The sequence below is a fragment of the Poecilia reticulata genome, chromosome 21 (genome assembly GCF_904066995.2).
Source record: "Poecilia reticulata chromosome 21, P_reticulata-male-v2, whole genome shotgun sequence".
NCBI classification, from domain to species: domain Eukaryota; kingdom Metazoa; phylum Chordata; class Actinopteri; order Cyprinodontiformes; family Poeciliidae; genus Poecilia; species Poecilia reticulata.
Genome location: NC_088850.1, coordinates 10,274,817 through 10,301,297, shown reverse-complemented (window position 1 = coordinate 10,301,297; position 26,481 = coordinate 10,274,817). Strand labels below are relative to the sequence as shown.

The 26,481-nt window shown below is 36.9% G+C and overlaps 5 protein-coding genes across 11 annotated transcripts; 2 read left to right on the top strand and 3 right to left on the bottom strand.

The window, feature by feature from the left end:
* The first annotated feature begins 627 nt into the window (after positions 1 to 627).
* mrps10 (mitochondrial ribosomal protein S10) lies at positions 628 to 2,458 on the top strand. Its single transcript, XM_008397676.3, has 7 exons — positions 628 to 771; positions 937 to 989; positions 1,402 to 1,471; positions 1,574 to 1,713; positions 1,800 to 1,908; positions 1,993 to 2,082; positions 2,174 to 2,458. Exons 1-7 carry the CDS (start codon positions 700 to 702, stop codon positions 2,252 to 2,254), a joined length of 615 nt encoding a protein of 204 aa, XP_008395898.2. The 5' UTR covers positions 628 to 699; the 3' UTR covers positions 2,255 to 2,458.
* Positions 2,459 to 2,564: 106 nt separating this feature from the next.
* On the bottom strand, positions 2,565 to 10,379 carry LOC103457647 (uncharacterized). 6 transcript variants are annotated; one of them, XM_017302327.2, is made up of 7 exons: positions 10,182 to 10,379; positions 8,399 to 8,432; positions 8,199 to 8,275; positions 7,568 to 7,717; positions 7,275 to 7,424; positions 6,848 to 6,973; positions 4,876 to 5,927 (listed from the first exon to the last, which is right to left on the bottom strand). In XM_017302327.2, exons 3-7 carry the CDS (start codon positions 8,273 to 8,275, stop codon positions 5,837 to 5,839), a joined length of 594 nt encoding a protein of 197 aa, XP_017157816.1. In that variant the 5' UTR covers positions 8,399 to 8,432; positions 10,182 to 10,379; the 3' UTR covers positions 4,876 to 5,836. The 6 variants fall into 6 exon arrangements, 3 of the variants coding, with proteins under 3 accessions (XP_017157816.1, XP_008396159.2, XP_081458595.1); XR_014085588.1 differs by lacking the exons at positions 4,876 to 5,927; positions 8,399 to 8,432 and adding an exon at positions 2,565 to 3,673; XR_014085589.1 differs by lacking the exons at positions 4,876 to 5,927; positions 8,399 to 8,432 and adding an exon at positions 2,565 to 3,444 and having other exon boundaries at positions 10,182 to 10,378.
* A 405-nt stretch (positions 10,380 to 10,784) lies between these two features.
* Positions 10,785 to 12,485, bottom strand: msgn1 (mesogenin 1). Its single transcript, XM_008397674.3, has one exon. The coding sequence runs from the start codon at positions 11,964 to 11,966 to the stop codon at positions 11,541 to 11,543; it is 426 nt and encodes a 141-aa protein (XP_008395896.1). The 5' UTR covers positions 11,967 to 12,485; the 3' UTR covers positions 10,785 to 11,540.
* Positions 12,486 to 13,387: 902 nt separating this feature from the next.
* Positions 13,388 to 21,669, bottom strand: gen1 (GEN1 Holliday junction 5' flap endonuclease). The gene is made up of 14 exons (XM_008397675.3): positions 21,592 to 21,669; positions 21,142 to 21,310; positions 19,677 to 19,875; positions 19,430 to 19,606; positions 18,948 to 19,058; positions 18,783 to 18,856; positions 18,614 to 18,699; positions 18,333 to 18,483; positions 17,485 to 17,521; positions 17,323 to 17,403; positions 17,101 to 17,231; positions 16,938 to 16,999; positions 15,529 to 15,678; positions 13,388 to 14,829 (listed from the first exon to the last, which is right to left on the bottom strand). The coding sequence occupies exons 2-14, from the start codon at positions 21,300 to 21,302 to the stop codon at positions 13,595 to 13,597; spliced, it is 2,655 nt and encodes an 884-aa protein (XP_008395897.2). The 5' UTR covers positions 21,303 to 21,310; positions 21,592 to 21,669; the 3' UTR covers positions 13,388 to 13,594.
* ppil6 (peptidylprolyl isomerase (cyclophilin)-like 6) lies at positions 21,664 to 26,270 on the top strand. 2 transcript variants are annotated; one of them, XM_008397673.3, is made up of 8 exons: positions 21,664 to 21,806; positions 21,881 to 21,976; positions 23,466 to 23,654; positions 25,082 to 25,144; positions 25,278 to 25,416; positions 25,718 to 25,777; positions 25,858 to 25,993; positions 26,089 to 26,270. In XM_008397673.3, the coding sequence occupies exons 1-8, from the start codon at positions 21,729 to 21,731 to the stop codon at positions 26,198 to 26,200; spliced, it is 873 nt and encodes a 290-aa protein (XP_008395895.1). In that variant the 5' UTR covers positions 21,664 to 21,728; the 3' UTR covers positions 26,201 to 26,270. The 2 variants fall into 2 exon arrangements, with proteins under 2 accessions (XP_008395895.1, XP_008395894.1); XM_008397672.2 differs by having other exon boundaries at positions 21,671 to 21,806; positions 25,278 to 25,422.
* The last annotated feature ends 211 nt before the right edge of the window (positions 26,271 to 26,481 follow it).

Genomic DNA, 26,481 nt, shown 5'->3' with positions numbered 1-26,481 from the left:
CATTGTCTTAGTGTGTCTTCCATTTTAGTTCTTAATTATTCATATTTTCATTATTAATTGTAACAAATATTACATTTTTGTTTCATTATGTCCACTTTCTGTCTGATTTATTAATTACATTTGAATTAACATCTCATCCACATTACTTTATTATTTAGCTTATACTGTGGGTAAATTTTTTTTGCAGAAATAAGTCTTAATTTAATTTTATTATCAGCTACTAACCATTGACTTTGGCTTGCATTTTATGTAGTTTTTTTTTATGCCTTTATGGCAAAATAAAACATATTCAAATTTGCTGCAATAACAAAAACACTTATGGTTATTTACAAGGTTGATGAAGTATGAAATCTTCTTCAGAAAAGTGATTTATAGGATTTAAGATTTTTTTCCAATCAATACACTATTAAAATGCTCACTTTATTTATCAATTTAATGAGCTATAACTCATTAAATTTGGATTATATTGTTAGACAATATAATCCAAATATTGATGATAGTAGCCTTTAATTAATTCAATTATATAAATTATGTTCTGAATAAAGTAAAACTCATAAAATTGTTGCTAAGAGTGAAGATGGTATTAAGTTTTTTTGTTTTTTATTTTGTCAATCCGATGATGTAGTGTATTCTCCACTACACCAGGGGGCAGTGCAGAAAGAAAAAAATTGCAGGTTTTTTTTTTACTACTTACTAAACATGGCTGCGCCCTTGGTAGTCAGACGGGAATTATTCTCTTTAGTTAAAATATTAGGTGGAATTTCACAGTTGGTATGTTAACGATAACATTTCTTGTTTTAAATAATTAAGAAACAATATTGTTCGTGGTATTGATAAAAATGGTCCGAATCCCCCATTTCGGTCACTCGTGGCTCTTTCAACGTCATGAATGTCATAATATATAGATTTGTACCTAATTAACTTTATTGTTCACAGGGACCGAGAGGTTTGGGAACTTGTTCCAATCACAGGAAATGCAGTCAAACTCGGTAAGTTTATTTTACTCTGTGCTGGCTTTCAGACAGTAATTAGTAACGTTACTACATTTTAACAGTTTAAAACGCAATTAACGTTATATTAAAGTTTTGAGTAGCTTCTTTTGTTAAGTTGTATACATTTCTCAGGTTTTAAGGACATTGGAAATGAGAAATAAAGGGAAAATATTAAGCATTACTATGAAAAAAAAAGTATTCAATATTTAGGCAAAAGAAATGGATAAAAAGAACAGATTTGATTCTGCAACAATACCTGAAAATTGTATTTGTTAACTTAAATCAAGGTCAGTAAAATTCAAAACACATTTGATGTGCCTATTTAATGCAGCTTTAAAATCAACACTTGTTCTGAGATTTTAATCAGGCCTCTATTATTAATACAGCTGTAATATTTCACTCTGTGCAGGTTCGAATTGTTACAGAGACCCAACACTTTCTTCCACACAGCCGCATATTTATCTTCAACGCCTTTTACAGTAAGTGGCATTTTTCTGTATTTTAACATCAAACTTAATTCTAAAAATATTTCCACCAAAGAGTGATGGTGTTAAATTTGCAATTTGTGGTCTTCTATGCAGATCACTGTCACAGACAAGCCCGACACGCTCTTCCAGAAGGTGGTTGTTCTGGTCAAGGCTCATGACAGAGCCGTGCTGGACAGCTATGAGTTCTTTGCCACAATGGCGGCTAAAGAGCTGGGCATCACTATGGGCAAAGTGTGAGTCTCAGTGGCAGGACATCAAAAGCTCATTCAAGTATTCTACACCTTGTAACGTCAAGATTTTTACTCCTCTTTTCTACCAGTTTTGAGCCTCCCAAGGATATAGAGAGACTGACATTGCTGAAGTCAGTGCACATCTACAAGAAGCACAGGGTTCAGTATGAGATGAGGACACACTACCGTTCTATTGAGGTGGAGGCTTCAGTTAAGCATAATTCAACCATGAACAGTGACAAAATGCAGTGATTTTAATAACTATTGTGTTCATCTTCTTAGCTACTGCATGTTACAGGCTGCACAGCACAAGTGTACCTTGAATACATCCAGAGGAACCTCCCTGAGGGTGTGGCCATGGAGGTGACAAAGGTAAGGAAGTGAAGAACCAGTAGAACAGCAACGTTTATGAAGACTTAATTTATGCATGATATTTAATTATTTTCCTCTGTTCATATTTCAGACCACTATGGAGAAGATTCCAGATCATATCCTTGAACCCATGTGGAAAGATCACCCTATTGATGACAAATCCAGTAAATAGGTCATCTAATGCATTTTCTTTACTGGAAAAAAGTGTAACTGGTTGTACGCAGGTAATGCTGTAATATTTCTAAACATAGCAGATTACTGAACTTTAGCGTCATATTTTGTATTCATTTATTAATGTGTTGAGCACGTTATTGTTGTTCGGTTCATTTCTGTGTGTAAACATTCATTTCCAAGTAAAATTCTAAATCAAATCTTACATGGAAACGTGTTTTTTTTAGTTATGTTGATATACATTGATTATCTGTTGTTGAAGTTATTAATTTCTGTATATCATACTCGCATACAAAAAAGACCTGCACACATTTATTTTTGTGTATTTATTAAATTCTTGGCATACAGACATCACAGTACAAAGTTCTAAATATGCAGCTTTTAGCAGTAATGAAAAAGAACATGCACACTTTAAATAACTGACATATTACATGAGATAATTAAAGCATAGCTTGCTTATTATCTATGTTAAACATGCAAAGTGACAACGTTTTTAGTTTGGATAACAGGTTAGGTCATTTAAAGTGGGATTTATAAAGTTGAAAACTAGGTAAATAAAATGATAAATGCTGAATTTATGAACACGTGTGTATATAAACCTTTCCCAACTTTTAATGCCCATTTTCAGTGGGCTGTAAACAGTGGTCACCTTTGTAGATCATGTTAACTTTATATATATCAGAAAAGCATACAATTGCTATAGTATTGTTTCACACGATCAACCTGCATTTTCCTGAAATGCAGAATTTGCATGAATTGCACTTAAAATACGCCCATTCCAAATATTACATCTAAACGGCATTTTGTAATTACAATACTGCACACACTGAGATGACAATTAGAATTTGATATACTGTGCAGCTCCATAAAGCTTAAAGCCATCAGTGCATTTTCCTTTACTGGGATGCCTCTTTATGTCATTGAAAAAGGCACTGAAGCATAGGAGTTTAACCCATAAATACTCAGCATCTTTCCATATGTGATGAAACTCAAACATAGTTGCGCCTTCTGTCCTGAAAGAAAAAAAAAAATCTCCCTTTGTCAGAGAGGCATTAAAGACACAAGACGAGGCTCACCTTGTCAATGAGGCGTCGCGTTCTCAGGTGTCACGCTGCTGGTGAAGGAGAGGAGGGATGTGAGGGAGGGTCTGGGCTCCTGGGACCAGGGAGGTTAACTGTACTGTGTGCCCCCCTTCAGGAGACAACAACAGTCAGTCTGTTATAATCAACCACAGTTAGAGACATGAGGGGGGACTGCAGAGGTGGAAGAAAGAGCAAAAAAAAAAAATGCTGAAAGAGCTGAAGAGATGGAGATAAATGATGGGAGGGGGCTGCACCTGGATTTGATAGCCCCCTTTGGTCTGCAGAAGAAGTTAATCACTCTGCAGCATCTCTATGGTTGGAAGTACAAAAATGCTCATCTAGAAGAGGATTAAAAGTCCTTGTTTGGATTAAATAAATCATGTGATTTCAATTGAACAATGCTTGTTTTATTTGAAGAAATTAGCCATCCTAAATAGGGCTTAGAGATGAACAGAGATAAAGAGCTTATGCTATATATGTGACATTCCAATAACCAAATATATTTTCACTTTAGTAATTTATTGATACAACTAGATGCCATAACTTCAAAAGCTACTGAGTGAGAAATAAGACCAGAGCTATTGCAGTGCTGATATCTAAGAACCCTGATCACATTTACAGCATATATGAATGTAGCAGCATATCTTTTTTTTTTTCTTCAAACAGCCAGAAAATGTATAGTGCTTACTCATCTCAGTGAGTTTATCCTTTCGGGATGATATCCTCCTTTTATACATGCTACCACTGATTCTTGTTTCATGACATGAGCATTTCAAAGCCTTGATATTGGAGTGGTCCTACGTCCTCCAGTAACATCAGCATTCAAAGACACACCTCTTATAAAACTAGTTTTATACTCTCCAGATACCATAGATAGACATATTTGATTCTTTTTTCTATTTTGCCCGTAACTGTAACTTAAGCTGAACTACATAAACAGATGATATAATACATGTATGTGCTACATTACATACAATCTTTTTCCAAACCGGAAAAGTGTATAAAATATTTCCATCTAAGCATTCATAAAGTTAATCTCTGAAGTTACATGAATAAAATATATTCAAGTAAGTATAAAAGATAGGCTCACACTGAAAATGTGATTCATTTTGCTAATTGTGTCTTGCAAAGACATTCGTATCTTTCATATTTGTGATAAATTCTGAAGTATATGTAGTAGTTTATGCCACACCAACAAAAAGTAGCGCATAATTGTGAAGTAGAAAGTAGGAAAAAAATAAAACGGTGGGAGCGTACCATAAAAGACTGCAGCTGCAGTGAAAATTGGTTTATTCAGATGAGGGGTGAAAACTACTGGACATCCATATTTTTCAGATTTTTATTTGTTAAAAAGTTTGAAAATCAAGCATTATTTTCCAGTTCACAATTGTATGCTACCTTGTGTTTGTCTTCCACACAAAATCCCAATAATGTGGTTGCAACGTGACCAAAAGGGGAAACGTGAAGACTTTTGCAAGGCACTGACATGAAAATCGCCTCAAACTCTCAAACTTGTTTGTGAATAACAAATAAGCAGAAGTAGAGTTTATTAATTTTTTGTTTTATTTTTGTTTTCTTTCACGACTGTCTCATATCTGAAACGTTTTCATAAAACACATTCACAGGTTCACAAAAGTAATGTTAATTACAATGAATAATGAAGTAACACCTCAAAAAACTAAAACAGAGTAAAGAGTAACTTCTACTTAACTAAAGTGAATATAAATAAAATTGAATTACTGTATAAATTTCTTCAGTATACTATTTATGTATAATGCTTTAGTGTCATTTCACAATAGACTGCTGGTAACAACATGAATCTTTCAAATAGCAGTACTCATAACTTAAAATAGCTGCACATTTAAGATATTATGAAAGTAAATATTCACGAATACTTGACAAATTCAATGTCGTCTTATATCTTGACAAAATTAGCAAGTGTTTAACAATATCCGTTGCACTATTTTGAGACATAATGCATAACTATCTTGATGTAACAAAAGGAAATACAAGGGAGGTCCATGGTGTAACATTAATCCTTGAGGGTACAGCACTTTTTTTCTCCCTCTTCTCCCACCTTTAAATATACAGTTGTCACCATTTTTTTAAGTCTTTATTTAAAAATCAGGAAAAATATTAAGGCTAACAGGTGACAAGAATAACAGAACATTTACGAAACATTTTTTTTTTCCTCTTTGAGAACAACGAGTTCAACTACGAACAGCTTTTAACAATATCAAAGTCTCTGCAATGCCAACATTATTTATGAGCAACACAATGTGTTAATGCTTTCGCATTGCCAAGTTATGCATCATGTTATGTGGAACAAGTAAGTTTCCTTTCTTCGCCAGAAAACAATACCAATGATACTTGGCCACAGACTGTTTTATAGATATTCAATGCTGTATGAGACATAGTTAGGGGCGATTCATTCCCTTCTCCATTTTAGGCCAGTCCTGCAATAACAGGTAGTCATTCTATAGATTTTAGTTCAGACTGTGTTAAAATCGGCGGCCACCAGGGGGGCCTGGCCACCTCTGGCCTCTGCCAGGTGGGGGGTGAGGCGGAGGAGAGACCGGTCCATTGTGGTAGCTGTGTAAAAGGATAAAATCACACATTGGATACTTGGCTTTGGCCAATAGGGGGCAAACTCTGGTAAGAGCAGCCATCTCTAAACTATTCTCAATCATCTCTGTACATGTGAGAAGCAAAAGATGCGTTTTTCAGTTCCGTCAGTCATGCACTGGTAAAATAGCTTGGCTTCATGACGGTAATAAATTTCTGGGGTTTTTTAAAGACTCAATTAACAACTAGCTGGAGGTTTGTCGTCATAAGGAATATAATAATAATGCCGTCATTTTTTTATAGCATATGATCAAATTCCAAACAAATAAGGGCAAGTTAAATTTATAAATAAAGCAGGTTTAAGAGAACAAGAAGACGTTAGAATCTTTACTCAAGGCTTTTCCACCAAACAGGTTCCAGTTGAAAAGTATGGCTGGTGCTACAGCCAATTCTTAACTGGGGTTGTAAAAGAACAGCTTCACTTCTCCACCACCGCAGAGCCAAATCACAGTCATCGCGTCATTATGTCTTTATAGACGTCTCATCCAGTTGAAGTTTGATTCTTCCCGTTTTATTGTGTTTTTACAAAGAATTATAGTGTGCAGAAAATTAACCACTAATGTTATTTATCCCAGGATCCTTGCAAAAAGATGCCCTAGCATCACTACCTCTGCACTGTTTGTGAATACTTTGTGTATTTTACTCTTTTTAATTTGACCAATCAACAACAAAACAAAACTGATCGTCCAAGTTTTTAAAGTCCACTGCCTGACCGTGTCAGTGGAAGCACAATAAACTTAGCAGGCTTTAGCATCACTTAAACACTGGAACAGGTTGGGAGGAAAAGGTCCCACAGCGAGTAAAGGATCTCATAAGTGAGACAACAAAGAGGGAATAAATGTGAAGCGACGAGTTAAGGTGTAAATTAGACCTGAAACAAGTCTTACCCTCTTGGTCCGCGAGGGAGGAAGTGGCGTGGAGGGCCAGGTGGTGGCATGCCTCTGCCTCGTGGGTGTGGTGGGCGCCCTCTGAAACCAGGGTGACATGGAGGTGGGAGTGGAGGTGGTTCATGCCTTTAAAAAACAGAACAAGCAAAACCATAAATGTTTCAGTGAACAAATAAGATCATTTCTTGAAGCAGTTCACTGTAGAAACAAATCTAAGACATGTGATATTTCTATAATTTGCCAAAAAATAGCTTGGAAAGAAATAATACAATGATTCTGGAGAGACATCTTAAAAAAGAAAAACTTGGATTAAAGTTATGAATTGGACCCATCTGTCTGGAATGTACCTGAAGATGATGATGTAAATCGACACTAAGCTGAACTACATTTATGTTCTGTACTGTATAAAATGGTGTCAGGAAGTTACCTTGCCATGGGTGGAAAGGGGGCTCTGAAGTGCATAGGGAGTGGAGGTGGAGGAGGGGGAGGGAGAGGAGGTGAAGGACCCATACCCATTGGTCCTCCCCTCCCACGGTGACCTCTGAGGTCTGGATAAGGTCGCATCCTCCCCATTCCTCTGCAACAGAAAGCCATAGGGTCAACTTCTACTTCCCTCATGGACCGTATCAAACAAAAAAGAGTTAAACACTCCACTAACACCTGGAGAGAGTACATGGTACAAAACTCTGGGCACACTTGTAAACATATCCAAATGAATACCTCATGGGTCCAAATCCATTCATGGCTCCATCTTTCCCTCGGCCTCTACCACGTCCTGGTGGACCAAAAGCTTTGACTATGCCTCGGCCCCCTCGCATACCGCCTCGGCCCACACGCCCCCCACGACCACGGCCTTTGGATCCTCGTCCCCTGCGACAGGAAGACAGAAGCCACTCCTCCAGTTCAGATTAAACAGTACTTCATATTTACAATAAATGTTCATAGCTAATAGCTATATATATATTTTTTTTTATCATAACAGAAAAAGCTGTCCTATTGTTTGAAAATGGAAAGTTTTACATGACGAGAAAATTTTTTATTTTTGAGGCATTGAGCGTTGTTATGCAGTGAGCCATTTATAGATAAAAAGACGACTGATGAGTAATGCTTGCTCACTGTAGCTTGTAAAATGAGTTTATAGAGTATTTTGCTGAATATCAACCATGTCAGACATTTATAGATGATGGTGCTCACATCAGAATAGAATACTTTAGTGTGTGTTAAATGCTACAGAAAGCAATGCCATTTTGTGCATTCACACATGTACTTCTAGAAAGCTGTAAGGTCTCACTAGATGATCATGTTGTCTTCACAACTATAGCAGAAGTCTAAAAGACATCACAGGACAGACCTGAAATTGAAGTCACCTGAACCACTCTGGGATTCATTCTTAGACATTTTGGGATTCTGTTCAGGGTCTGAATCCATCTGAAAACAGTCAGACAGGACAATTACCATTACAAAGGTGATTATTTATCTTAATTTGAATGTTAATATCAGATAGATTAATAAAGATAAGTAAGCCACAATAATCTAAAACAATACACCTACCGTTCAAGAGCACTTTATGCCTTATAATTAAAGTCTAGAACAAAAGAAAAGGTAATCATGCATCTAATTTCTAGATGTCCCCTGCAGCTACAAGGTAATCAAGCAGGATACAGACAGATAACGTCTAATTTTACAGATTTTTTTTTATATCATTTTTTGTTAGAAAGTGATGAGGAAGTGCTCATAAATTTGCTGTGACATGTGCTGGCCAGAGTAGCAGAGAACTATTAAAATAAATGAAAAAATTGGCCACTTTTATGCATATATCATAAAAAAAGAGGTAATCATTAAAGTTATATAAATGAGTAATAACCCCAAAAACAATCTGATAAAATATGCTTTCTTTGGCAGACTTACTGTAGAGATAATGTATAAATACATCATCCGGGTGACTCCTGATCCAAAGTGGACCAGTGTGACCAGATGATCCTGTAATCTGAGAGGTTGGTTGTCCACAAGGACCTCAACCAGATAACAAACTGAGGCTGAATTACAATAACTTTGTTTGCATTTCAGCAGGAAAGAGCCTCAATGTTTGATAACAAAAATAATGGATGAGGAACATTAGGGAGTGGCTGTCTTAATTTGAAACAATTTCCTGCACATTTTCCAAACTCAAATTTCAAGAGTTATTATTGTTATTGTTTGAGTTCATTTAAATTATGAATACCAATCTTTAAACACTAATCTGCAAAGGTGGATGGATTAATAATGAGATGGACAAATGGATGGAGAGAGGAAGAATTACTGATAGATGTGTGGATAGACAATAGGACAGGGGGGAAAAAATCTAAAAGTATCTACCTGTATTCAATATTTGTATCCCATATTGGAAAATAGACATGGAAATCAGATTCCATACTTTCCCAGAATGTCTCAATCCTGTTCAAATATCATCCGACAAAGAGAACCCCCTACTGCTCAGCACTATCAACGAAATGCAATACAACACATAGATTTACACATTTAAAAACAACGTACCAGAAATTAATATAAGCCCATTTTATTTCACATCTTATTTTATAGAAGATTACTTCAGGAATAATATTATTCCAGGACGTAAATGGGCTTCTACTGTACACAATGTACGGTACAGTTTCTGAAGTCTTGAGCCTTGCTTTATGGTACACAGAACACACGACAAATTTATAGTTTTTACTTCCAGATTATGGGAAACACTTAACTGTTGCTTTTTTAAAATAGCAAACAAGAATATTTCTCGTTGTCTATATCTATGAGGGAATACGCCTGGTATGTTAAATTCAAGTGTTAAACGCCGCTGTTATTAGTTGGTTTTTGGCTAATAAAAATACATGACATAAAAATTTAACCTTTAAGTAGAGTAACTATGGCCAGAGGACACCTCTAACGTAATGGAAGCATTCTTATCTTGATCTTAACGGGCAGCTGGTGCAGTTTTAGCCTGTAATATTTATCCCGTAGCAACTAATACGACTTGGATTCAGCTAATATGCTACACAATATGTGGCAACATATAATACCATTACCTGGTCAGAAGAGGTTGGATTAAACTGTCCAAAAAACGTTGAAAGGCTCTGGCTAATTCATGGAATTAGCTAAAATCCCTAACCAAGTAAGTCAATGTCTTCTATGTTATGGAGCAAATTTCTAAACATTTTATGAACAATAGCCCAATTAAAAATCAAAAATAAACACTGTGTGCGTAATGAGGACAATTAAAGCTAAGCAGAAAAGGGGCGTTTCTGTTATTTCTAATTATTTCTACTGCTTAGGGCAAATGAAAAAAGGAGACATTACTTACCCCTATTGGTCGTACAGGCAAGATATATATTTCTTTAAAAAAAAAAAGGGTATTAAATGTTCTACTTGCTAGTAAAAATAAAAATATGGTAGAAAAATAAAAATATAGGTATAGAAAATTTCCAACAGGTCCTATAATTACTAAGCGTTTTGAAATGGCGGCTTCGCCAGACATCCTAGGTTGAGATTTATTTGTGTGAGAGACGTCAGGGTTAGAGTCCCGCCTATTGGGATAAGAATTGATTTTGATTGGCTGATCGCCACCTGCCTTCTAAATATTTTTATTTTGATTGGCAGAATCTTCTGACGTGAAAGCAATTGTCTTCCTCTGTAATACTGAATCACATTGAATCACAAGTTGAATAGATATTTTCATTGAATATTTCGAGAATTATTTTAGAAACAAAAGGAAAAATACAAAAATACTTACAGATAGGCTCAAAATGAAGGTGTCTTCTCTGTTTTAGAAGCATTTAGAAATTGGCAACCTGAACTCAGCTTATATATTTGCACTTCATAGTAACACAATATTTACCATCTTTTACACTATCTCAGTCATTTTTAAAAAAAGGAGATTAAATCAGGATTTGAAAATTATGGGGTTTTTTCTTAAATCCGGTGAGCAAAATTTTATTTTTAAAAAATAGTAACGTTGTTTTTCATACCATCTACAGTTCTATCAAATTTGAGGAGGAAAATGAGAAACATAATTTGTCTAAAAAAAAAGCACATATACCCAAACAATATTTACATAAAAATCACAAAAACTGAGAATGGAAAAATGATAAAACTAAGATCCTGAGTTCATAATGACGTCTGGATAACTGAACTGAACCACAATTTCAACAAATTATTTTTATTGAAAACTTATCAACAAACAAGGAGGAAAGGGTGAACACACTGTTGTTAAAACCTGCTGTGTGACTCAAATACTTTGAACAGCCTTGTTATTAACACAAACACAAACTAATGGCTTTGCAAAGAGAAAACGTGAACATTAAAACAAAACACAATTAAGGGATTCAAATCATTGGAAAAATATGTTCTCACTCATATCTGTTCAGCAAAAAATAATAATAGCAAATAATTTGGCCAAGCTCAATCTATTCTAGTAACAACTAAACAGCAGACTGTATACTAAAAACTGAATTCACAATTCCAGAAAACGGGGCAGCCTCATATACAAATACTTTCCAAGTGCCCAAACAATATTTACATTAAAGAAGAAAAAAAAAACCCAAAAGACTGTCAAGTAAGAGAGACCTCAAAGTTATTATGATGAAAAGTGAAACATCTAAGTTCAAAAAGGGGTCCAGATGAGCGATGGCCTGTTGCGTAAAAGCGCTCCGCGGCGTGTCCATTACGCACGGCTCAGGATGTCAGAGAGCTTGTTGATGTACTCGATGGTGTATTTAAGCGTCTGGATCTTGGTCAAGGGCTGGCCTCTCTTGCTGTAATCCGGCGGAAGGTAGTCGCGGAGCTGGTGCAGAGCCTCTGCCAAGCTTCTCATCCGCATCTTCTCCCTCTCGCTGGCTTTCATGCGCCTTTTCACGGACATCTTTGTTTTGCTCTGCCTTTGCCCCGGCGGAGTCTCTTTGCGTCCGGCGCAGCCAAAGGACAAATCCTTAATCTCCTGTTTGGAGATGGGGAAGCAAATCTCCGGTGAGGAGCACAGCGAAGAATCCAGGGGGGACTCCGGACAGACGGACTCCGGATTTTCTCCAGAGGCACTCTCAAGGATCTCCCAGTCAGATAGAATAGAAGCCGTGACATCTTCCAGATCCATGTTAGAAATCCAGACTACTGCACAGCGAGAAGGATGACAGGCGGCTTGAGAGAATGTGAGCCGCTTCTTCTTTTTTATTTTTTTTTTCTCGCCAAACGCGTTTTATATAGAAGCAGATCTCCGGACCTTTATGGGTTCACAACTTCAGGAAAAAAAAAAAAAAAAAAAGAAAGTTCAAAGAACAACTAAAGTGCCAAAATGAGACCTTCCCGAAGAGACGTGGTTCGTTATCACCGTGGTGTGAATAAGGCCAAACAGGCGGTTAATGTGATCGAAAGAAAAATAATTAGATTCCTTCGGTGGGAAATTACTCTAAAGTCTGCACAGCGACAATTATCAGTTTGATGTGATGTGTCTTAATGAAGACTGCCGTTTCACCTGAGGCATTCACACCACTCTGACAAGTCAGCCCTGCGTGTGTCCTCACTACACAAACAAACACCACGTTGGAGCTCATCACTTTCTTCGTGAAAATTGAATTCTCTAGGATAAACAGCTACGGTCCAATCATTGTCCTTGTGTAGACACCTCATTATATATATATATATATATATATATATATATATATATATATATATATATATATATATATATATATATATAAAGTTACCTTGAAGTGTGCCGTTTTCTAAAATGTAGACATTGTTTAAGATGACAGTCGTTCTTACTTTATTCTGAAACTTTGGTTCCAAGAGAATTAAGTTGAAATCAGTAGGACTTTTTTTGCGGGGATGTTATTTGGGCAGAGGATGCAGCTGTCACCAGAACTTCTGCCAGACCTTTCATGTCTGAAAAGGTGTGAGCCCTCACTCAGGATCAAGGGGACACAACACTGCCGTGTTGTTTTAAAAACAGTGGCTTCAGCATCTTCTGTCCCTGCTTCCTTCAGCTGGGGGAAAAAATAAGAGTAGTCAGAGAAAATAAGATGAGCAACTATTACATGTCTTTGGACAATTTGTGTTTTATAGAGAAAAAAAAAAGTTTTTCAACTTGAATTGTTTCCTCTCTGAACCCCACACTCAAGTTCCTATGGTTCACATTTCAGTTTTTCCAAGTAAAAATGATACAGAAATTATGAAAAATAGTGGATGATACGTTCACAGAAGTCAAGTAATGAATGGAAGAACAAAGAGATGCATGGGTGGATTTAGACAACAGGGCAGGAAAAAGGTCCGAAAGAAATCCTAATATTTTTCCACAATCTGGAAAATCATATCTGATGCTTTTACAGAATGCATTGGTACCAAGTCTTTAGGCAGTGATTTTAGATTTATGCATTAAGCATAATTAAGGCAAGAATTGTAACTTTGTTTAATTTTTTTTTTCAAGAGATGTATTTTTGAACATGCATGAGTTTGGGCAGGTTGACTGGATGGATGAGTGCTTTATACAATGAATATGAAATAAATCAATTTCCAGACTTTTTCAAAATACAAATAAATCTTCTAAGTTTATTTTCAAACACAACACACAAATAAAACTCAAACTGGGTCACAGTATTCTGAGCCTACCCTCCGGCATTTTGCTTTTCAAAAAGCAAAACACCTGAAAAAAATTACTTACTTACAAGCAAATAGGATGTGAATAAAATATAAAAAAATACCCTTCCAAACGACAAAACCGGATGCTCACTTCAGAAATTTTAGTCTCAGTCTCTCAGCCAGTGGCAGGGGACTGTCACTACAAATCACAGAATCCTCACCGTCTAACACGATGACAGGGGAAGCAGGAGTCTGGAGAATCTCATCATCACTGACTCTAGCTGTTTGGACATCCTGACGGCTGTTTTTCGTTGATGCAAGCGTTTCATTTTCAACTTTTTCCCCATGGCTCTGTGACTTTGGTCCAGTTAATTGAAGCGTTTGAGAAGTCTTTGGATTAGCAGCTTTAAACTGATCACTGGCTGGTTTTAGAGGGAAGTCGTATATTAAGCTACTTATACTTTTGTTTGCCGGTTTTAGTTTTGCTTGACGTTGAGGTCCAGATTGCCGGTTTTCAACGTCGCTGTCCTCGCTGGATGAGCACGCGCTCATGCAGACGGTCTTCTTGCTGCTGCTTTTTTTGTCTCTTTGTCCCGGGTCAGAGTTGCATCTCTGTGGCGGAGCAGAGGACAAAGACAAAGCAGCTCTGACAAATTTATATTTCGGAGGAGGCTTTTCACGTCCGTTAGATTCCTCCTTTGTCTTACTTTGAGCATCACATGGCCGAATTTTTGGCTCTTTTGATCTTTCAAGACTTTCTTTTAACGTACATTGGATTTTGTTTGTTAGTGGTTCCTTTTCATTGCCAGTCAACACGATGCCCTCACTGCTGCTTCCACTGGACATTTCCCCAGTTTGCTTTCCGTGTGAAATGACCAACTCACAGTTCAGATGTTTTGAAACCTCAGCTGCAGCCTTCAGAGATTTGTCTGTGTTCCTCATGAGGACTCTGTCTCTCAGAGGACACTCAGTGTAGCAGAGCTCTGGCCGCTTGGTTGCACCTTGCGTTTCATCAGTTTTCCCAGGCTCTGCACCCTGGACCGCCGGTGAGGAAGGCGAGGAAGTGAAAGACAACGCATCCCAGTCGATATCGCTGAGATGCAGGGCGTCAATGACGGCAGAGACAGAAGGTGAAGCGCTCTCTGGTTCGACGTCAGGCAGAGTTTCGCGGACTTGACCGTCTTCTTTTTCTTTCCTGTGTTGCTTACGATTCACCGGAGTGTCTAAAATGATCGGTTCTGTTTTTTCGGAGCTTGAGCCGGAAGGGAGATGAGCTTGTGGCTGAGTGGACCTGTTCTCTGAGGACGTCTGAAGCGTCATCCGAGCCAAGAGATCTGCGACACCATCAGATGGTTTCTCCTTTTTCCGTCTCGCTTTCTTCTCTGTAAGAAAAAAAAAAAAGAGAGAGAGAGACAGGAATGTCAGAGGACTTTCCTGGTGTTTCTGTTTAACCGGCCACAATTGGATATTTCTGGCACTGTCAATAAACATTTCTCAATTACTGAATTTTAAAAACGCACCGCTGAGTGTGAGATATGAACAAACAGTCAATTTACTGTGACTGCCACCTGTTTCCTGTAGTAGTATATTTTATACATTTGCTCATATCCGTTACGTATTTGTCTCATTTTGTCTCTAAAATAAAAGGCTGACCAGGAATTGTAACTGTCATTATGTAGACATGTCAAATTTCTTTTAAAATTGGATTGAAAGCAAATAAACACAAATGATTACTGTGGTGGCAAAAAAAAAAAAGAAAAGTAAGCAAATCCTGTGAGGCAGACACTTCTTGGCTGCATTAAAGGTTCTGGTGTGAAGTGATTGAGCTGCTAACTCTACATTTTCAGGTGTTAGAGCTGCTGTAAGCGAGAGCCTTAAAAACACATGTAAAACCTTCAAACAGCTTTGATCTGCGCCGCCCCGGCAGCGCAGACTGGGAAGTCTGGGAAGTTTGTCAAGGGAGCTATTTACGGAAAAATGCAGAATGAGATCATGCAAGCACCTTATTAAATAACTATTGCACTGAAAACAACATGTAGTGGAATCTAGGGATCTATTTAAGGTGAAAATAGGTGTCTTACGTTTAGTTTTGTTCTCTTCAAGCAGAGCTTTGGTTCTTACGTAGCTTTCAACGATCTCCGGGAAAGCCACGCGGAAAAGCGACTCTTCCTCCACCGTCCTCACCTCATGTTGGTCCTCTGCGGGTCGTTCCTCTGGAAACACAAAATGTTCTGCAGAAAAAAGGAACAAATTTAGCTTAGGACATTGTTAGCCTTATGTCTGGCTAACTAAACTAAGAGCTATGGTCCTTTCTTGTGTCTTTAGTTTTACTTTTTTTTATGAATCTCAATTGTTATTTTCACCCCTCACTACAGATTACAACTACTCATGTATTTTCTAATATTTTAGATCAATAAATGTCAGTTTTAATGATGAAAGTATTTTTTAAGGAAAAAAAATCCCCATTCTATATATGCAAAGTGATAGCTTTACAGTGCAAGGAAACATATCTTCACCAGGAAAAAAAAACAATAAAGCAAATTTTGAAGAGGTTCAAAGCCAAGAAATGAAATCTTAAATTGAAAACAGAAATCAAATTGCTGCAATAATGGCTAAAAAAATGCATTTTAAAATGTTAGTCGATAACATATGAAAGACCCGAAGCAGAAAACACAATAAAACTAACCTCAAAACATACATTTTATTATTTTTGCATCACTTCAACCAAACCCCCAGATTACCGAGGAAACAGGAAAGTGAAATCAGCAAATATGGTCTCAGTTTCCTTGTATTGTGAACAAATAATCAGAATACTGCAAAAGAAAAAAAACTATTTCAAACCTGCCATACATACAAATTATCATGTCTGTTTGCATATCTGAAGATTTGTCACAAGTATATGTAAGAAGTTGTTTAAAAAACAACCTAAAATATCTGATTTAAAATTGCCCTGTATTCATTTACATTTCTTTTATAAACTAAATGGAATCTAACAGTGGGGCCACTTCCCTGATTTGGTCATAGACTTACATAATTAGTCTGTGTAATTCAGACATAGCTGCCACAATTTGGCCACAATTCAAATAACACAACTTATATTTGTATTTAAAAGTATTTCTTCTGTTACACACGATAAAAATCTGCAACCTGAGTCAGTTCGTTGAGACTTTCTCAGGTCAGTGATGTCAAACGGGCTTGTTAGTGATGTCTGCTTTGATTTGACAGACTTCCCAGCTCAGAGAGGAAGCCGGTTTAGCACCTAGAAGCTGTTGTGACTGATCTGTCACCTCTGAACCCCACCTCACAGCCAGTCACTAACAGACAACCCGGTGACGAACACCCTGCACCCCAACTTAGCGCTGCAGTCGTGTCACCAGCTCACAAATCCAGCGGGTTTTTTTCACTCCCCGAGCATATAACGAGCCACGAAGAGGACAAATTAAACGCAAGGGGTCATTTATTCAGGAATGAAGTGAGGATTGTAACTGACCTGGAGTGTTCCAGATGACTTCAAAGCAAGCGACAGCGTTCCTCACCCTTGGTTTCAGTATTCTTTAACAGAAAAATAAGTTATTTTAAAGAAAAGCACATATACAGCAATATTATCACAATAATGCAGCTTTACAGCTTTTAAAAAAACGTCATAAGACTACCGGATAGGCATGATTTGAGAGGGGACGTGTCTTCCGCATTTTCTGTTCATCAGCTCAGTGTAGGTCATCAGGACCAAGACCTTTTCACTCGTGTAGTGTTTTGGCCACTCCATCTTCTCGTAAGCGAATTTCTACGGAAAACAAGATGCAAGCTTTCTAATTCATGTCTATAAAAGGCAGCAGGAGGCGTTTAAATTAATGAAAAATGTAAAAACACTTTACCTGCATCAGAAGAATATTTGGCTGTCTCCTCTTAAAATGTGCTACAGGTTTATCCTTGGAAACCAGAAACTCGTTTATGATCTAGAATAAAACATTCAAGTATTATTTCAGGTGTTACTGAAAGAAGAAGAAAAACTGAAAAAATAAAAAAAATACACAAACCTCTGTAAATGGAAACTGGTGACTTGCCAGAGTTTTTCTAAAATATAAAAGAAAAGATCACAGACATTTTAAACCTTCATTTCCCCCCAACAGCCAAACTTTTTAGATTTATATTTGTAAACATTCATGCCGGTCTAGCACATAAAATCTCGTTTTAAATCTATTACAGTTTGTGAATCTAGATGCACAAGAACCAATAAGTTTATCATCGACCAGCGTTGGTGTTTGTGAGCCAAATTCAGTTGATTGAACTCAGTTTTATTTAGGGGTATCAACATAAAGGAGGCTAAATGTAAAAAATACAGACATATTATGCATCATTTTTCTCACAATTACACACTGCTTTACTTTGACCCAAAGTACACCACTAGATTATGTCACTATATTTAAAAAAATTAGAAAAAACAGTTGGGAAAATTTTAATTCATGAGTCAAAAGTACTTTCAGTTTATGAATGTTAAAATGTTGTTGTCCTAATAATTGATGGTAGTAATCCTGCTTCCCCCCCCCAAAGATCTCTTATGGTTTGTGAGTAAAATTTGTCTTTGTTGGATAAAGTTCTCAATTTAAATATTTTAAGTCTGAAATTTTCATGAATTTCCCTTTGCTTTGGGAAAATGTGTGACTGAATTAAGGCTTACATGGTAAAGATCAAGCCCATTTCAATTCTTCATGCACCTTTTATGACAGGCTGTTGTATGTAAATATTCATTTAATCCTTTAAACATGTTCACTTTATGATTTCTCTTCTCCTATTTGCATTTTTTCAGTCCTGTTAATTATTTACATTTTTTTTATCAACATTTAGATTTTCATGGTTTCGACCAGCTTTTTGAAACGACGCGTACTTCCTGACGTTTGCCTCCAGAGACGATGCCTGGCGGCTCTGTTCGTAGCAGTGCCAGTCACACGGACACCGATAATCGAAGTCCTGAGGCTGGCAGAATCGCAGACTGCCGCAGAGCACACAGCCGCCACGCTCGTGTGCCTTAGCTGAGCCTGAGAGCCAAAAAGAAACCAGTGTTGATTCCTGAAATTTGTCACATATGTGCATATTTTAACATGGCAGATTAAATAGCTTTAATTCAGCAACGTGTGAGACAAGTCGCTGCCGCTTTGGTTTGCTCACCAGGATGTCGACATAAGTTGCAGTGAGGAACTTTCTTTGCAACTCCGACAGGCACGTCAGGACTCTCCTGCTTCCACTGGGTGAACCTTTAGTGACAAGAGTTAGATTTCCTGAGGATCTACAACCCTAGTTAATGCAACGTACATATTAGCAACCATATGAGTAGGACCTCTGTAGAAGTGACTGCCCTCTCAGGGTCTGCACAAGCCTCAAGGCCTGCTCTCTGCCAACACCAGGTATACCCTGAGGGAACCATTAAGATGTACATTAGGAAACAGAAATGTAATTAGAAATATTATTCTGAAGTAACTTTTTTAAGCTGTGTCTTCTCTACCTTAGGAATATAATCACAACCGAGGAGAATGGCCAAGCCAACAAGATTCTCTCTTGACAGGTGTAGCTCAGTTTGCACTCGAGACGTCTGGTAGCAATCGACCTGAGGGTCCTGGGAGAACAAATAAAGTCAAAAATTGACACATCAGTTCCATCTAGATTAGGGTTAGGAGTGTAAATGATGATCTACAATAATGAGGAATCTCTTACTGTCTACAAAATAAAGCGGCAAATGAGAATTTTGTAACCACAAGAATGACACAAAATCATGTAATTGGTGATGTAAATTAATTCAATAACTGAACATTTTGTTAACTAACTGCAAATAAATAATATATGATTAATCTATTAGCTGACTTATTATGTCAAACTGGCATGTATTGATTTTGTCAAAAGCAGAACATTATTAGTATTAATTGTAGTCTTTTTGAGATCTTAGCCCCAACATGTGCAAGGGTTTTCTCTTAACTTCCAGAAACATACTTTACTGTTCATATTGAAGTTCCTGTATACCGTCCTAGCCCCATACAAGAATGCGTCTCCATCGTTGGTGATGCAGCCATCAACCAGCCCTGCTGAGTCCAGGTAAGCACACATGGCCTCTGCTTCCCCAGCTGCTGTCACCCAGGGCACACCCAGGTAGTCCAACATCTCTGCACACTGTAGGAAACACAGAGGTTGACAAAGAGCAGGGGGGAATTATTTACAGTCGGTTATCAGAAAGACTTACCTCTTGTAGCACAGCATTAAAGCGCCCTCTGCTGGTAGTTGTGGATGACTTTGAGGAATGGGCTTTTCTGGATCCTCCGAATCTCATTTCTGTCCTTTTGCTCATCGTTTCTGACTTAAGTTTGGGAGCTTCTCCCTCCATGACAAAGATGAGCTTCACTCCCATCAGTGTGAGCGACGACACTCGGAAAAATAAATTCCTGCACATTAAACAGCATTGCGTTACTTTTCACTTGTAACACAGAGTTTCCTGTTAAATTAATAAAACTCACATTTTGTATTAGTTTGATAGCTATAGATCAAGCTATAATTTGTTTTTGTTTGCCATTTTGTTGTAAATCACTATGTAATCAGGATAAAACCTACCTTTCTAAAAACAAACTTCAATGCACACATGCCTGGTGACATCACATAAGGCAGCTGACAAAAATAGCCATTTGTAATTTAGTTCATCAAAACTCCTAGTTAAAACGTGTTTCTTTTAGTTACATATTTCTGCAGCAAAATGTTAAAACCACATATGGGATCACTGCATAGTTCTCAAGAAAATTTGTTCAGGAAGCTGTAGTAAAATTAGGAAAAAGTTGCTACACTTCTCCCTCAAAGCAAAAGTCAATCTGCTTGGAAAGGTTTCTGATACAAGCACCCCTACCCATCAATAAATGAATCAAAAAATAAAAAATACTGTAGCTTTTTTGTTTAAATTAAAAGCAATTAGATACTATGAGAACGTTATAGTGACCGTGCCTACTTCAGATTGAATGCAGTGTCACTCTAGGGTCAAATTATATTACCGTACCATATCATGTTTATCTATACAGCCTTTTAAAAACAATGCAAGGTTAACAAAGGTGCTGCACATCTAGTAAAAACAGGCTGATATAAAAATTAAAAACAACATCTTAAATCCTAAATACACAAATATAAGACAAAAAATAGATACACAATGTCAATAGATATTACTATTTAAGTATATAAGCATATGGAACCAATCATCCCTCAACTCACTTCTTTTGATGTGGCTGTAGTTTAATTTTTGTCCTCAAACTCAGGCATTGAAACTCAAATGTTGCAAAATCTACGTGGAATATCTTCCCAGATTCTGTCTTTTGTTAAGAGTCTTTTCTAATGTCATCTGATCAGCTTAATTATTATGCCTCTTGTGATGTCATCAAGACAAGTACACACAAAGCTGAACTTTCTGGGGGGTTTCTTTCAGTACAGGTTTTTTATTTTTTCAATCCATTTATAATTTATGAGATTCTTGAGTGGAACATAATTCATTACCCAGATGTACTTTTATACTCAGTGTGAAAAAATGTACTATTGGATGGTCTCTTTAAAAACAACTGCTCATCGAAACGCCTGTTAGGAATCACAGTGGGTAAAATAAGCTGCTATGGTATGTTAAACAAAATATTCTAATTTAAATTTTTTTTTTTTAGGAACAATATATGAACACTTACCTCAGATGTGGCTTCGTAACTCTGCCCATCATGGCCTGGACGTGCTGCGCCTCACAGACCCATAAGCTCAGGTCTACCGCCAGAGTCTTTCCGCTCAAACTGTACAACGGCACTGCCTCTCGGACTGGCTCAACGATGGACCACAAGTCGTGAACACCCATGATTAATGCTAGTAAAATGGAATCAAGTTAAGAAGATAAACAAAAATATTAAAAATAAAAAATAAAAAACGCAGAAAAGGAACACAGAACAGCTTGGCAAGTCGAAGTTTTCAAACACTGGCGCCGCCTCCGTTAGGCTGCGTCCCAATTTGTTTTCTTACGCTTCCTTTCTGTAGTGACGACTGTCTTTACATCATACATAGATTATATTCAATATATAAATTTAATAAAATGATTAAATATAAATCCCCCTTCGGTATATTGTGGTTATTAAAGCTTTCAAATGAACCTTGTAGGAGAGTAGGAAAGACAGCCACAAAGTAGATCGAAGCCTGACTTTCAAACAACGAGACGTCATTTTCATGCGCCTTCACAGATTGTTGCTATGGATACTCAGAGTTTGTTTATGCGCTGAGAAGTTTATCAATGGCCTCACAAACGCAAATAGAAATCGTTGGCCTACTTAAAGACCCAAATTTCCATGCTGCCAGAAGTATAGCCGAGGTAAAATGACACATATATTATGTTCCTCCTGTTGGTTAAATAATTAATTTAAAGTTCCACCTCTGTCATTGTAGGGACTCAAACAACAGTTCCCTGATGATCTTTTGGATCCAGTAATTGTGCCACTTCTTGAATTTGACTGGCATGAATACCTATGCAAGAAGAAAAGGGTAGGTTATTTCATTCAGCAAATTATTCAGAAAGAACACAAGCTAAAGTAAAACTGTCAACCGAAAAGAAAACGATAAATAAATCTTCAAAAATCTCGTGAAAAGTATGGCATGTAATCTTTCAATCCTCTTAATACCCTTAATCGAGTGCAACCAATTACCCAAAGAAGTTACCTGTAAGTAAAACTCTGTGATTCTGTGTAGGCCTCAGATATTTGTTAGAGGACATTAGTGAACAAACAGCATCATGGAGACCAAGAAACACACCAGAAAGGTCGGGTCTGAGACTGCATGGAGCAGGATTGGATTATAAAGCAATAAACTCATTGTGGAACATGGTGGTGGCAGCATCATGTCTTGGGTATGCTTCTCTTCAGGAGCCAAAGGGAAGCTGGTCAGAATTGAAAATGGATGGAGCTAAATACAAGTCAAATCTGAAAGACAGTGTGTTAGAGGCTTCCAGTAGGAAACTGGCTCTGCAAATATAGGCAGAGCTACAATGTGGTAGTTCAAATCGAAGCATATTCATATTTTCATTATGACACAGTCAAAATTGGTGTTCATAGATACTCTTCATTCAGTCTGACTGAGATTGAGCTATTTTAATAAGAAGAATGGATACAAGTTTCAGTCTCCCTGTGCAAAGCTGGAAGAAACATACTGTAAAAAAAACTTGTGGGCATTGAGAAATACAATAGTGAACATTTTAAAGGAATATGAAGGAACTGTACTAATCATTGCAAAAATATCTCATATTAAGCTCTATTTCAGTACTTGAAATACAGAAATATTTAATCTAAATTAGATAAATACTTTTATCATATCAGTAATAATATGCAATAAATACGAACTTGAACAGATCAGCGTAAATTAAAATGAACCAGTTAAACAGCAAAACAAAATAAAAATATAAAATATGTGCAGTAATATAAAACAGTGCTTTGAAAGAAGTTCACAAAGTTCTTAGAGAGGGTGTGGGGAGTTTCAGAGGATCTCGAGTGCAATATTACTGCAGCGGATCTGAAACAGATCCTTGGGAGAAAGTAGGTAAACTAATGATCCTTTCAACTCCCCTCAATATCCTCTTGCTGGTCAATTACTTTCAACAGATTTTGTCTGAAAATTATGGATGAAATATCACACAATAAGCAACTCATCAGACATTTCAAACCAAACAAAGACTGGTAAAACAAGCTAAGCATTTCAAACACTGTGATTAATAAAAGAAAAACACTATTTCTCAAACATAGTATGACTAAAAAGTGTTATCACTTCTTAAAAATAAAACAATTTATTGTCTACATTTCTAATGCCAGTGTGTATGTGATGAAAAATATTGTTATAAATAACACCCAACTGAGCCTGGACAAAGCTTGCGGCTGTGATCCTGCACCCCTACCACAGATATGATCTCGCTGCAGTTTGACGCCATTGTTATTCTAAAATGCTGATTCACAACACGGCTATTGTTGTGAACTTGTGATTTCAGGAGCTGCGTGGTGATGTGTGGGAGTATCCCAGCAATGTGATATGCTTCCTTAATGGCGTTCTCCTCGGTAATGAAAAGCAAATCGCCAGCTGGGCAGAGACTCAGTGGAATTTCACCCTCACTCATCCAGAGGATTTCTATACGGCTATCACCGAGGAGTACTACGCCAAACACCTTCAGAAATCTGGAGTAGGCTGACACCACAGTTACAAGAACTCATAAACAAATATAGGCATCTAAAAAAAGCATGTTTTTAAATTGTCATCTAAAAACATGCATGCTATTTATTTATGCTATTTTGTAGGCAAGAAATACTGTATGCTGTGTGCAGCAAGTGGCTCGTGTCTGATCCTATTTATTGCCACTTCTAAATTTTGTCTCAGAGTAGAACATTAAAATAAATAAACCACTAAAAGGAGAAGACTCACAGTAGAGAAACATGAAGACATAAAGTGTACTGAGACAATCAGTTTCACTTTTCAGTAATTTTCAGTAATACTTTTCAGTAATACAGGCAGCCTGCTTCTAGAGAATTGTTGTTAGTATCTGCTGGTAGATTTAGACACAGTATTTAATGCATTGAGCTGAAGGTCATGTTTCCAGGAACTGTTTAGCTATCAGAGATCAGAAATGTCTTTGGCTTTTTTGTTTGTGTGTGGTTTGAGTGTTTTTAAGATACTACTTCTGTAAGCTTGTGACTATTTCTTGAACTTCTCCATCTCTTGAAAAGGAAATTTTTTATCTAAATGAAATTTTTCCTGTTAAATAAAAAGCTCAACAAAAAAAAAAGTTTTTGGAATGATGAGCAGTATTCTAACCTGTTATTCTAATCTTCATTTTCTCCACAATACTGCTGAAATAATTAATTATAAATAGGAGTTCCTTCACTGTTTTGTACTTTATTCTGAAAAACAGACACTGCTATTATTTACTATTATTATGTGTAACCCTGCTTGGCTTTATTTGTTGTTGCTGGTGGATCATAAACCCGCCATTTCGGGTTGCTACAGGTCACTTTGTTATCTTTTTCACCTCGTCGATGGTCTTTTCGGTATCCGGTCAAATTTTTCAGTATTTCTCATGCTGAGTTTATTTTTAGTACTGAAGAGGACTTATTATGGTTGCAAAACCAACTGATAAGATAAAAAGCTTTGAAGCCCTGATTGAAAGTTATTTAGTGAATGCCGTATCGCCTTCAGACTTATCTGATGTTTTAAAAAAAGATTGTTCATAGATTAGGACTCTTAGTTTTTCATCAGTGTATGTTGAAAAGTGAAAACAAAGTTGGAACCAAGTCAGCTCCTTTTTATGCAGTAAATTTCTATTTTTTTTTTGCATTTCTAAAATATTACAAGTAATCAGTGTTCAGAATGAGTATCATGTCTTTATCTACTGTTCTTCATTAGATAAAAAAGTGCTACTAGCACTTGTTCCAGTATATCATCATTACATATAATTTTTGTGCTTATTGAGTTCAGACAATGTGTGAATTATTACCATACCTAAGATTTCAAGGTGGCAAAGTCCCCTAACATAAATCTGAAGAGTTTGCTTAAAAGTTAAAACTGTGGTTGCTGTTGTTGTTGTTAGTCAAACTTCCATTCTTTTCTTTTTAGCACAAGTTTGTCTTCATGGATGTTGTTATAGCAGGAGAGGATCCTGGGAGGATATGTTTTGAGGTAAAACCTTCTCGATCAAATTTTACTTTTAAAGACGAACCTTATCATTTGACATTACTGAACAATTTAGAATGAAAATTTAAGAAAACAAAATGACTAATACAGAACGGCATGTTGCGTCGTCTCTCCTCAGCTGTTCTCCGATGTGTGTCCAAAGACTTCAGAGAACTTTGAGGCTCTGTGCATAGGAGAACAAGAGAACGAGCGTGGCTACCCACTCCGCTACAAGGGCTCTCTGTTTCATCGCATTGTGCCCAACGGCTGGGTGCAAGGTGGAGGTGCTCTAAGAGTCGACTCTGTCACCTCCTTCTTTTCAAGTGCCTCATTAATATTCAGGACATGTATAACAGGATTACATAATTCAGAAACTCATTTACATGCAGGAAGTTAAATGATGTAGATCTATTTATGCAATGAATAACTTTTAACATGGGCGTCTGATTTTAGGATTTGTGGCACAAAGAAAAAAATAATGCATAAAATGTTCCATTTAGTTCTTGGATTAAAATATATTTGACATAAGTGTGTCCAATGTCACTGGCTTTGTCTAACTTTCCATTTTACTCTCTGCAGATATTTATCTTGATAGTAGAGGTGATGGGGGCGAGTCAATCTATGGACCAACTTTTGAAGGTACCAACAGTTCCTGAAGATGGAATTAGTGAGTTCATATAGTTTGTACCACCTCAACATGTGACCATCTCACCTGTCAGATGAAAGTTTTGCTATTTCCCACTCAAAACGGGGCATTCTGGGAATGGCCAACAAGGGTCCCCACACCAATGGATCCCAGTTCTACATCACCTTGCAGCCGACGCCCTGGATGGACAAAACCTATGTTGCCTTTGGGTTTGTGTCACAAACTTGTTTCAGTAGTCATTAAGTGAATCACCATGTGATGATATATATTATCTCTGATTAAATTTCTTTTTTCTACTTTTTAGTCAAGTGATTGAAGGTGTAGAAGTCCTGAAGAAATTAGAAGAAAGTAAGACTTTCAATGAAAGACCCAAATATGAATGTAGAGTGTCAGCTTGTGGAGTGTTACCAATGTAGTGCCCATTAATTACTCACTTTATTTAATATTGTATCTCTTTTTAATGCAGTAAATTCAAGGACAAACTCACTTCTGTGTTTATCCGTACTTTTTTGCTCAGACAAAACCCCTTAAATGTACCGTAATTCTATTATTTAGCTTTATTTGACTTGTGAGAATCAAAGTCCTGTAGAAAACTTGTAGTCTGTATGTAAGAGTAGGACACAGCTTGAGTAACAAATTGGGTGTATTCGTGATATTTTTTGTTGTTGGGGGGTGGTGGTATTGTTGTTATCACACC